The sequence below is a fragment of the Salarias fasciatus genome, chromosome 18, assembly GCF_902148845.1.
Source record: "Salarias fasciatus chromosome 18, fSalaFa1.1, whole genome shotgun sequence".
In the NCBI taxonomy this organism is placed as follows: Eukaryota; Metazoa; Chordata; class Actinopteri; order Blenniiformes; family Blenniidae; genus Salarias; species Salarias fasciatus.
In genome coordinates, this window is record NC_043762.1 from 31,279,845 (window position 1) to 31,292,957 (window position 13,113).

Sequence of the window (13,113 nt, forward strand, 5' to 3'; positions counted from 1 at the left end):
AATATCCAGTCTGGGCATTAAATGTTAAAACGGCTTGCCATACGGCTTCAACCCTCCAGCTGTGGGCCACAGCCCCAGTGTTCAATCTGGACCAGTACAGGGGAGGTAGGAATAGCCAGGCTTTAAAGCTCGTGTCCGGAGTTTTGAAAGAGAGAGGGTTTTTTTTAATCCAACGTGTCAGGCTCCGCCCTCCCTCTGCTTTCATGAGCGACCAAGCCACGCCCCTTTAATTGTGCACGCTATTATCCGTCGGGTGAAAATGAGAGCCTCCAGTCCTGCAGCATCCTCCATGTTTAGCTGTTTACGGTGGATGTTCAGCAGACGGTGGATATATCTGCTGCAGAGCTAACTCTCCTCTGCTGGGCGAGCGGCCGTGCTCTCTGGCTGCTCCACACTTTGATTGACAACACGAGAATGAGGAAGCTCGAAATCTATTGGCTGAAGCTGACCGGCGCTTTTTCGGATAACATGGGGGTCTATGAGACGAAGGCGGAGCTCATAAATACATTTTTATATTGCTTTATGCTAATATGATATTGTAGTATGGAACCAGACTGACACATTGAAGCTCTGTTGAAAAATGATTCATACGTTGGAAACGAACAGAAACTCCAGACACCAGCTTTAAATAAGCATATTTTATATATACACAAATCACCAGTTTAGAACTGGTGGAGTAGTGTGAGTTGCTCTGTGGACCGAGAAGTGTGAAAAGCAGCTCTTAATATCCCTGCTAACAGGGAGTCTTCTCTGTAAAACAGTTAACAGAACACCTCTGTGTGTTCAGGTTTAAACAGCAGCAGCTCAGTATCATTAACAGTGATTTAATGGAGGGGAAATATGTGAGAGATACGGACAGTTAGACACATTTTCAGTTATTTCTGTTTCCAATTGTATAGAAGGAAAACAACATCGCTAAGAATAAGTTTTACATTATATAAGGGTCACATTATTTTTGGTGTCTCAATGTGTTGTCTCTTTACTTATTTCAGTAAAAATTGTGAATTAACAGTTGCTTCACATTAAAGCTGCCTGAATGTGACCGGACAGTGTTTGACAAATGTTGGCCTCAAAATGAAAAGCAGTCAGGACCAGCAGAGGTCCTCTCTGCCACAAATACAATGAATCTCTGTCTAACGGCACTGCGCGCTGACGCTGCACTTCTCCAGGACTGAGGATCAATCTGTTCATCAGAAGCTCTCCGTATATTGTTTAGATCCAGTAAGAGTCAGTCACTCACATTCATGATGCAGTGCAGTCTTTTGTAGAGAATGTATTTGATGATCGGCGACACACAGTCAGCCTTGAGCAAGTCACACAGACAGCGGACTGCAGTGGAAATAAGATTTAAATAAACTTTTCAGGTCGTGCATGACGCGAGTCTGCTCAGAGAGCGTCTATTAAACTTTAACCTAGACTAACTTTACAATAAAGCCTGGTGATTGTGACCTCCCAGCAACAGCAACATCTTCACATACAAAACTACAAGGTGGCGACAGTCATTTCACTCAATATATTCAAACTTCAACCGTACATTCAAGGTTTCATTCCATATATTCAAACAACTTTTCCTGAATGCCATGCAAATAATATATAGTGAAATCTCTTAACTTCAGTCTCATCACAAGGTTTCTTAGGAGTTCCAATAGATTAAACTCTCCGTCTATATACATATAAAGGAGACATTTACTGCACTGTACTTTTTGGGCTAATTTATTGCTTTTAATTCTATATGTGTTTACTATAATTGTACAAAATATGTGATGTTGAACTGCTTTGTATAAGCGAATAGAAAAGTGTATTTCTTTAAAAAAAAAAAAAAAAAGACAGAAAGAAAAAAGCCCATGATAAATTAATCATGGAAAAAAATTCAAAGTTGTCAACAATTGATTTTGATGAAATGAAACAGAAATTGTAGATTTTGTTTGTTTTGTTTGTTCTTAGTTTTTTTTTTTTCCAAAGTTGATGAAGACACATTATAATGGAGAAAATGCTAAATTTCTGTAGTGTGAAATGATTATATTTTGGGGATTCTTTGATTGTGCTTATATTTTCAGGATGTCTCATACCATATCCCAGCTGAGTGATGACAAAGCTCTGGTCCTCCACGTTGCGAATGCTCACGAGGTCGCCTCCTTCCTTTCGGCACTCTCTCCGAGCGTCGGGCCAGGATTGCACAGGACGATGGAGATGGAAACAGTGGCCATTGTAAGGGATCCAAGGACTGGCACAAAAGCCTGTCTCAACTTTTGGTGTAAAAAAGATTAGAATAGAAAGAATCTAGACAGAAAGTTGGATCATCTCTGGTGAATGAGCTGTCTCGGGAAATGCTGTGGTATTGCTTACAGTGTGGAGGAGCAGGGGGAGAACCCTCTTTGTAGCAGATGTAACCCAGTTTCTTGCTGCAGGTTGAACTTTGCCAGGAGTGCTGACCAGAGGAGTCGAGAATCGCACAGTTGTGTCCTGGATTGTGAAGTGGATTTCCTAAAACCGTTTGATACAGTGTCATATTTGTAACATGATGTCCTTGCAACAGCTTGTGTTTTCTTCATTGTACCAATCAGAAGATCACCATATCAAGTCTGATGTTATGAAAGTGCAAATCTTTTAAATCAGGCCTTCAGTCCATTTACTGTATTGTAAGAACTTGCACTCCTAATGAGATATGACAATATTCAGTCACACACATAATAACACACATGATTATCATCGTAGCTATCCATATGAAGTGCACATTTTTTCATGGACATTTATATGTGGTGGCATTAGACCTGTGGTTTCAACCTGTCCTTCATTTTTGTTGAGGCTCCTTGAGAGTATAATATATCTTCAACCAATCTTCAACAAATGTTTTTGTGATACAGCACGTGGTATTTTCTGAATGGAGCCTTAGAAAATAGGAATCTTTAATCTCAACTAAATGTTAACAAGAAAATCAGGAATCTCACATCTAATGTGCCCTCAGCAAACAAGAGGGTGGTGCACTGATAAATATTCTGGGCAACTACCAACAGTCATCACCGTGAGCTACATGAAGCAGAGAGCTACACCATTAATGAGCATTAGTGTTGTAGTACCATTTTCTACCACAAGATGTAGTAATAGTTCATTGAAGTAAGCAGGTTGTCCTTAGTCCAATCCAATGCCAATGAAAATGCAATTAAGAAGATGCTTTAAAGTCTTCACCAGTTCCAACCAGCTGCAAACTGATGAAAATATGGGCTCAATAGAACACTGGAGTCAAATACATGGCCCTTGAAGTCACCTTACAAAGTGTAAAAGTTGGACCAGCCTGAATGATGCTGACTTTTCATAAGTGGATCGTCGTTTACAATTGAACTTTGCAATGACTCAAAGGGAAATAGCTGTATTTCCAGCTTCATTGAAATGAGTTTGATTACTCTTTCACCACTGCCACAAGCGTCATTACTGACATCTCATATTTTGTTCCGGTCAAGTTTCCCTGACTTTGCTTACAACTGCATTTTTTCCGTTCCTTCTTTTTTTTTCTTTTTTTTCTTTTGTACAAATATCTGTGGCGCAGAAATGTTAAAGATTTGCAAAAGAGACCTTTTTCTGTGAGGACTTACCAGCATCCCACCTCAGATACCGATAAGGCTTTTCATCAGACCAGTGCCATCCATGTTCAGGGTTCAAAACCAACCCAAGCCACAGCTTTTTTTTCCCTGATCCCAGCAGTGCTGTGTGTTTGTGTGACAGACAGGGACAAAAAAAGAGATGGAGTAAAGATTTTGTTCCTCTTTTTCATTGCTTAATATCAAGTCTGGAGAAAACAGAAGAAGCACAAAGAAACGCTCCTGGTGCATGAAAACACAACAGAGGTATTTTGGTTTTTGGAGAATGTGTCAGTCTGGCAGTCTGGATAAAAATAATAATAACTCCAATCCATTTGTTTTATTATTTCAATAACAAAAAGCATATTTTTTGACACCTGATAAGAAGGTAGTGATTTAAATGGAAATGAAAAACCGCACTGTCGAAAGTACTTTTTTTCATTGCTGGTCTAACACGTTACATTTTCAGACACAGTTTTCTGTTGTGCCTTAAAGTTTTTTGTGTGATTGACAAATGGTGAAACTGAGCAGTGACCCAACTGTCCACTTTGGTCTTATCACATATGATGGGGCCATGAGTCCCTGCGACTTTTTAAATTGAGATTTTTTTCTTTGAGTTGTGTAGATGTCAAGCTTGTTGAATGCTAGTATTAAAAAAAAAAACTTTAAAGCAAGAAACAATACTAATGTGAACTTCTCCATCGAGAAAACTGAATACTTAATAAAAATAAAGAATACCAAAGACATTTACCTGAGATGAAAGCTTGCTGGTTGGGATCAGTGATGCTCACTAAGGAGGCCGCCTGCTGATTGCAGCTGGTTTGAGCCTGGGCCCAAGTCAGAGCAGCCTGACCATTAATCTGGTAATATGCTCCCGTTACCAGGTTTTTGGCCCAGTGGTCTGTGGCTGTGTATTGACAGAACAAAACACCTCTCAAATATCACAGAGCTAGAAATGATTCTTGCATTCACATCACCCTAGCCAAAATAAAGCCACTTTTTCAAGATGTCATACTCACAAGAGGTTGGACAGTATCCCCACTGCTCATGTTCATATTTGGTCTCGACCGCACACCAGTATCGTTTGGAAGAGGAGTCAAATGTGGTGCAGTCTCCAAACCAACGGTCCTTGTACATAAAGGGAAACATGCAAATCTTACCGAATGCATTTCCCTCAATGGTGTAAAGTTCTAGAAAGAGGAAAAGTCAGAGGTTGATCAAACCAAATCAAACACCTTGAAAGAAATCAGATTAAAGACGGGTGTATTTGTGATAATGACCACCTAATCAAAACAAAGCTTTATTTTGCTGTTTATCTTTACATGATATTTGAAATGAGCTCTTTGTGGTTTGACAGTTAAAAGTATGGCTCACTGGTAGCTGAACTACAGTGGCTGTCAAGTAACACAGATTTCAGATTCACAATGGACTGGAAGTCTTCACAGTGGAAACATGACAATAAACTTTCATTTGAATTGAATTCACCTCTGTGAGTTCTGGTGCAAGCCCCGGAAGACGTCCCTGTGATGGTCAGGTAGTTGTTTGGGCCGACAGTTCGAGAGAGGGCAATGGATTCATCCACTCTGACTTCGATGTAAAGTTGTTGGTTTTTGAGTGCAATCAGCGTCCCATTCCGACATTCCCACTTTTGGAGGTCGTTCTTGTCGTCACAGTCGTACAGGCTCACTTCGCTCCCGACGCTCTTGCCTTGAGCGCCAAGACACTTCTTAGTTGAGGTCACAAAAAGCCGCCCGCCAGTTGTCCAGCGTACATCTAGGCAACGATTAGCTTTTTTCACCAGACAAAACCCCGTGGCCTTGTTGGTAAGTGAAAATGGAGAGTCTGTAGAGAGAAATTCACAGAAAGAAAATGCTCATCAATTCAGTGTGTTTTCATTGCAGAAATATGTTTGCAGAGGAAATGTTTTTCACTTAATTCTCACAACAAAATCATTTCCTATTTCAGTAAAAAAGACTGACAAAAGGTTAATTCACCAAACTATTTACAAAGCTGTAATATTGACATGTTGATTTATTTCATTACATTTTTACACAATAAAATTTGCATCACTAAAGAGAAAACATTTTGACTGACTTCCTGTTTCAAAAGAAAAATCCACTGGTTAATGATATCAGGAACAAAATCTGTATATTGAAGAACCTTTTGAAAAAATTTGGCATCACACATTGAAAATATAGACATAATAACACATTAAGCTGATACTTCACCATTTGTTGCTGTGCACTGAAGCAGTGGTAAAATGAAGATGAACAGGGCCAGCACAGGTCTGGTCTGTGCCAGCGTTCTTCTGATAAGTCTCACAACAGCAGACATCGTTCCACACTGCAGGCAGATGACTTATGAGCCAGGCAATGAGAACAGGGCCGTCTTAAGAGCACTGACAGGGTCTTTTGCTCCTTTGACTTTCATTGACAAAGTGTCATGTTTCAGATTGGCACATTTCAACACTGTGTTCCTGGAGTGACGGGGGAGGAAGGAAGTTTCTTGCTCGCACGGATGTCACAGTCCAGAAGTTGCATGAAATGGCCCCATTCACTTCCCTGTCCATTGAAAAAAGATACGTGCTCACCCTGAGATACTCAATTTAAACCGTTAAATTCAGATATGGCAGACCACAGTGGCGTAGTTCTTACAAATAAAAGCTTTTGCCAACCGAGGAGTTCCACAGCTGTAGTTCTGAGTGATGTTTTCCCATCAATTTGACTTTGGCTGATTAGAAGATTGTGTTCTCATTTACACTTTTCATCTGGCTTTGCTGAGTTTACATATTCTTCCTTTGCCTGTGTGCTTCTCTTTGTGTACTTCAGCTTCCTCCTAAAATACATTAACATGTCTGTGGTTATTTGATTCTTTTTTTTCTATGCTTGTGAAAATGATTCACTGCATTTGTAAATCACGCCATAGGTTTGGGAAGATTTCCCAATCACTTTATGAAAACACTGATTTTTTTTGCTGCCAGAAATACACAACATAGAGAATCTCTACTGTTGAACCTTGGCCCAAGCTTGTGGAACATGTTCTAATGTCATTATTCACCACTACGCAGATACGGTGCATTAGTGAAAAACCCAGCAATGCATACAATATTGACAGATCTTATAGAAAAACATGCTGATTTTCAAATGAGATTTTTTTTTTCAATAACATAGGCAGGAATCAGTGGCATTGGCACCAGGTGTGTGGGCAGCGCTTTTAAAAACAGCAGCAGTAGCAGAGTAAAGGCCTCTGCAAGCTCCATTCTCCACGCCAAGCCCAACAAAGTCACCCAGCAGCCCCAGAAAGCTCGCCTGCTGGCTGGCATTTCATTTTCCAGCAGAAGCTCCAGAGGCCATGCCTCCTCACTGCAGGCTCCCCCTCTCCACATTTTTCCAGCAAAACAACAACAGCGTTTTTAGTGGAAGAATTTATGAAGGATTTGTTATTGATGAGCAGCTGAAGAAAAGACGAGTCCAGTCTACTGGCTCAACAGAATTCACATCATTAATCTCTTATCTGTACATAAAATAAATACAAATAAGCCCATTTTTGTTCTGCAAAAGTTGTAAAAGGTTTTTGTTTGGATGGCAGAAGCAAGGCAAGTTGCCTGATAGTAAGCAGTTCAGAGAGGGGCAGATACGATAGATCCTGACCAAACAGGGTTTATTAAAAGTAGACATTCATCCACTAACATGCAAAGATTAGTTAATTTAATAGATAATACATACAATACATAATCTAGAATCCATAGTTATACCTTTAGATGCCGAAAAAGCCTTTAATCTAGTAAACTGGGAATTTTTATTTGTGACATTAACCAGATTTGGGTTTGGGACGTCTTTCAAAGACTGGATCAAAATCTTATATAACAACCCAGCTGCATGTGTAAAGACTAACGAGCAGACTTCTCCAAGCTTCTGTCTGCAGCGAGGAACCAGACAGGGCTGTCCACTCTCTCCTCACTGTTTGCCATCTTTATCGAACCTCTGGCAGCTGCTATAAGACAAAATAAAGACATCAGAGGGATCCTGGCTAACAATAAGATAGAACATAAAATAAGTCTTTATGCAGATGATGTATTGCTTTTCCTGCAGAACTCTCAAACCTCTTTCTCCCAGACAATCACACTTATTGACAACTCCTCACTAATATCTGACTATTCTATCAACTGGTCTAAGACTACAGCCATGCCTATAAACTGTGATTTACAAAGTATACCCAATGCTACAATGCAGTCTGGAAACATGAGATATTTAGGCATAAACATTTCTCCAAGGATATCAGAACTTTTGAAACTAAATTATGTTCCGTTACTGAATTCAATAAATGACCTCCTACGGTGGAGACGCTTACCTATATCTCTTATGGGGAGGGTTGCCACCATTAAAATGATGATTTTACCTCAGGTTAACTATTTATTTTCAATGATACCAACCAAACCATCGTCTGGCTGGTTCAAATCACTGGATCAGTTCAGTTCAGTTCAGTTTATTCATTTGTCCCTTGGAGGGCGATTCAGTGTGCAGTAAGTTCACGTTCATACATAACATAAATATGCAAGACAACATAAAAGCATAACAAACCTCGGTGCATCATCAGCTCCAGTACAAATAAAAAGCAGATCAGCAAGGTGGACCCATAAAACCAAGCTGTGTGAAACATTCCAGACGGCAAACAAGAAATGACAAACCACTGTCAGCAAATGTGCAGTAGTCGCATAGTAAAGCATGGAGACTGGTGGACATGCTGTTACTTCCTCTTCTTCTCGGCATTTAAAGCGCGGATGGAGAGAGGCACAAAGGAAAATTTATATCTGTTTTTAGTAGCTAGAGGGACAGTGAGGCGGAGGCCAGAGGGAAGGAGCTGATACTCCTGATGCAGAGGGGGGGTTTCGTCTCTGCAAATGTTCTTGGCTTTCTTAAGCAGCTGAATATTATAAATTTCCTCCAGGCTGCTGAACTTCACCCCGGCTACTTTGGAAGCAACGCGCACAATTCTCCCTAAGGAGTTTTTGTCTTTAACAGTAAGATTACCGTACCAACAAAGGATACAAAAGGAAATAACGGACTCGATATAAGCACAGTAAAACATTTTCATCAGGCCTCTGTCTACCTGGAATTTAGCGAGCTTCCTCAGACAAAATAGGCGCTGCTGACCCTTTTTACAGAGCATGTCACAGTTCTCATCAAATTTGAGCAAGTTATCTATTATAGTGCCCAAATATTTGTCGCTGCTCACCAGTTCAACTCCCTGATTGTGAACGACACTGCGATGAGGAACCTGAGTCGCTCGTCTGAAGTCAATACAGACTTCCTTGGTTTTAGTAACGTTGATCTGTAAAAAGAAATCATCGCACCAGGATACAAAATCGTCAAGTACCTGGCCGTGGCTGACCTCCTCATCATGGAGCAGGCTGACTATAACAGAGTCATCTGCATACTTTATAATGAATCTGTTTGTGTGACGACTACAACAGTCATTAGTATACAAAATGTAAAGAAGTGCAGACAGGACACAGCCTTGAGGTGAACCGGTTGAGGATGATAAAAGGCTGGACAATGTTCCATTCACTCTGACTTGTTGTGATCTGTTAGTGAGGAAGTCAAGAATCCAACCCACAAGACACGCATCTAGACCAAACAAGTCCATGAGTTTCTCTACTAGGATGTGAGGCTGGATCGTGTTGAAAGCTGATGAAAAATCAAAAAAAAGCAATCTGACATGATTTTTGCTGCCCTCGAGGTGTTTGTATACCAGGTTGAGTAAAGTAGCTGTGGCATCTTGAACACCTCTATTGTTTCTGTACGCGAATTGGAGGGAGTCTAGTAGATGCTCGGTTTTTGCTAGTATCTCCATTTTAACTAATTTCTCAAACTGTTTCATTACTGTGGAGGTCAGTGCCACCGGCCGAAAATCATTCATTGTGCTGGGATTTTTTGTTTTAGCAACAGGTACCACAATAGACTTTTCCCATAGAGATGGCACAGTCTGAAGAGAGAGAGAGATGTTAAAGATATAGTTGAAGATAGGGCCAAGCTGTTCAGCGCAAGTTTTTAGTAGGCGACCGCTTATATGATCAGGGCCTGGGCTTTTCTTTGGTTTACATTTTCTGAAGCACTTAATTACATCTTCCCCTTCAAAGAAGGGGTTTAAAGGAGGAGCAGATGAGAGGCGGTTTTTCAGCTCAGTGTGTTTTCTATGGAAATCAGAATCATCGAATCTTACATAAAAGTCATTAAGGCTCTGAGCTAGTTCTAAATCTGTGTTGTAGCCATTGAGTTGAATGTTTTTCCGGCTACATTCTTTCACCCCAGTGATCGTTTTCAGACTGTCCCAAACAGAGCCCAAGTCATTTGTTTTAAGCCGATTCTCAATTTTCTCCTTATAGCGCTTTTTACAGGCTCTGATCTCATATTTGATTTCTTTCTGCAAGTTATGCAGAGATGATCTATTCCCTTCCCTGAAGGCTGCTTTCTTTTGTTGTAACAGATCTTTGAGTGTTTTAGAAACCCACGGCTTGTTGTTAGGATATATTTTTACCGTTTTAACAGGGATAACACAATTTTCGCAGTATGTAACCCAGCAGCTCACGACATCAGTAAGTTCATCTATGTTGGCAGAGGACTCAATGAATGTATTCCAGTCAGTAGCATCAAGACACCCTTGCAGAGTTAGGCAGGCATCATCGTCCCAGGTCTTCACTCTGAGGGTCTGCACTTTGCCTCGCTTCAGCACAGTCCGGTAGACAGGGATGAGTTGGATGCAGTTGTGGTCGGAGGAACCGAGAGGAGGCAGAGGGATGGATTTATATGCACCTTTGATGTTTCCATAACAGAGATCAATGGTCTTATTCTGTCTGGTGGGGCATGTGATGTACTGATAGAAGTCTCTCAGCGTAGTTCTCAGGGTGCAGTGGTTCATGTCACCCAGGATGATGTGAGGAGCATCCAGGGAGACAGACTGAAGCCTCTGAGTGACTTGATGGATAAGCTCACAAGCATTTTTTTCATTAGCCCCAGGGTGGATGTACACAATAGTCACAAATATCTGTGGAAATTCCCGAGGCAGATATGGAGGGCGTAATGACACAGAGAGCAGTTCCAAGTCAGCAGTACAGAGTCTCTCCCGAACAGTGACAGATCTACACCAACGCTGGTTAATATACAAACACACACCCCCGCCAGATGACTTGCCTGTTGCAGCGGCGTCTCTGTCCAGCCGTATGGGTGCACCAAATCCATCTACCTCCAGGTCCGCATCCAAGTCTCTGTCGGCCAGCCAGGTCTCGGTGAATGCCATGATGCAACAGTTCATAAAATCCTTCTGGAAACGAACATTTCCCTGGAGTTCATCCACTTTGTTTCTCAGAGACTGGACGTTCCCCAATATGAGAGAGGGCAGTGGGATCCGGTCGAGACGCTGTTTCCTCAGGCGCTGTCTCAGACCTCCACGTTTACCCCGCTTCCTCTTCTTAAGTGTTCCAGGCCCGCTTGCTTTATTAGCGTTTCTGAGGAGACAATCCGGGATCTTGTATATCTGGTCAGCCGGCTGAGCTAACGTGGCTACGTTTAGCTCCAGCAGCACGTCCCTGGTATATTGAGTCCTCACGGTTCTCACCTGACACGCCGCTATGCCGGTGTTGCAGGTGAGCAGAGAGAGTAGAAGAAGCCACAGTGAGAAGATATAGAGAGGATCCATTGCTGATAAGTAAAACAAGGGAGCTAAAACGTCCGAGGTAGTTAAAAGGGCGATAAAATCACAGTAAAAGACAATAAGAGCGTTAAAAACGCTAAAGAAAAACGATAAAAAACACGCTAAAAAACACGGAAGACAGACAAAGACGCCGAGCTGTCACTCGCTGCCGGTCGCTGCGTGCGCATGCGCCCTCGAGTCCAGCAGTCTGAGCTCCTGACTCATATGTATCCAAATTTCTCTGGAAAAATAAACCATCACGTATCAGTTTAAAGACGTTACAACAGACCAAAGACAGAGGTGGACTAGACTTGCCCAACTTCAATCACTACTTCCTAGCCAGCAATCTGCAATATATCTCCAAATGGCTTAAACCGAACAATCTAGATGAGCCATGGCTGGATGTAGAGCAAGCATTATGTGAGGATCTAGTCATCTCTGACCTGCCATTCATCAGTCCCACCATCAAATCCCATCGGTGTTTTAAAAGTGTCAACATCAGTTCCTCTTTAATGGCTTGGTGGGACTTTCTAAAGCTAACCAAATCTTCTCTGATCCCGTGTAAACTCACACCCATCTGGAACAACCCGGACATCGTGCAAAACAAAAACATGATAAACTTCACTCAGTGGAGAAATAAAGGAATCAGCCAGCTTGAACATATCATTGAAAACGGCAACTTTCTATCATTCAATACTCTCACCTCACAATATGGAATCAGCAGCACAGCATTTTTAGAATATCATCAACTTAAATGTATTATAGGTAAAGCAATATACTTTCACCCAATTGCACTGGCAGCTACCTCCCAGGGTTGAAGAATTCTTAAAGGGATACTTCAATATTTTGGCAAATTGGCCCATTTAGTGCAATTCGTTAGTCGTTTCGAACAGCATACTTACTTTTTTTGTGAGGGCGAGCTGTTGTTTATCCAGAGGCGAGTCGAGGAGGGCTTTGCGGCGGACATAATGGAAGTGAATGGTATTTTTGCTTCCCCTCGTCAAACTCATCAAATACACACTCCAACAACCCCAAAACACTTTGGTGGACACGTTATAATCTGCACATTCACTACGCTCATATTCATGATCACTATCACATTTGGATGATCACACTGATCTTTAATCACTCTTCACGTTCTACCTGTGGACTCAGTTACCTTGTTTTCTTATGGTGGGCTAAACTAATGGTGATCTGTAGTAGGCCTCTCCTGACGCTCTGGTGTAATTTCATAATTGAATCCTCAGTTTGCACGCCCCAGTTCACTACCAGCTATATTCTCCAACAAAAGTCCGTAAGATGCCCTCACCTTTATGTCGGTGCAGTAGCCGATTGTCTGGAGTATATATATATAAAAAAAAAGTTGTATCCTTGCACTCTCTTCCTTCTCTCCACCCCCTTCTGTTGTTGTTGACCGTCTGTTCACTAGTTTGTTTCTTTCACTTTCTGTCCCCTTTGTCAGTTCCAGCAATATTATATATCATTACTCTAAATAAATAAAATTAAATAATAAATTTAAAAAAAAAACATGTTAAAGGAAAATTACGGTTTAAACAGCTCTCACGTTGTGTATGGAATGAAGTACAACAATAAACTCACCCAGAATGCTTTTCTGATCCGAACAGAGCTTCGGGAGAAATTTAGATCCAAAATCGAGCGGTGGACATCTGTATACGGCTAGCAGACGGGGCATCGGTAACGCCGCTCCTAAAACGGCTTTAATCGTCCAAAAACTAATTAGTTTCACCAATATTTCATCCTGGTCCGCTCAGCCTCTGGAAGCACTGTTCAGATCAGAAAAGCATTCTGGGTGAGTATATTGTTGTACTTCATTCTATAAACAACGTGA

The 13,113-nt window shown here is 41.3% G+C and overlaps 1 protein-coding gene across 2 annotated transcripts in view; it reads right to left on the bottom strand.

Moving 5' to 3' along the window:
* LOC115405395 (macrophage mannose receptor 1-like) overlaps positions 1 to 5,949 on the bottom strand; it is a 38,719-nt gene extending 32,770 nt beyond the window's left edge. For both annotated transcript variants that reach the window (XM_030114961.1, XM_030114962.1), the window contains exons 1-7: positions 5,804 to 5,949; positions 5,061 to 5,417; positions 4,595 to 4,765; positions 4,327 to 4,482; positions 3,591 to 3,701; positions 2,347 to 2,484; positions 2,070 to 2,246 (exon numbers count right to left, since the gene is read on the bottom strand). In XM_030114961.1, the coding sequence (XP_029970821.1) occupies positions 2,070 to 2,246; positions 2,347 to 2,484; positions 3,591 to 3,701; positions 4,327 to 4,482; positions 4,595 to 4,765; positions 5,061 to 5,417; positions 5,804 to 5,909 (1,216 nt within the window). In that variant the 5' untranslated portion in view covers positions 5,910 to 5,949. The remainder of the gene's footprint in view (positions 1 to 2,069; positions 2,247 to 2,346; positions 2,485 to 3,590; positions 3,702 to 4,326; positions 4,483 to 4,594; positions 4,766 to 5,060; positions 5,418 to 5,803) is intronic.
* Between the last annotated feature and the right edge of the window lie 7,164 nt (positions 5,950 to 13,113).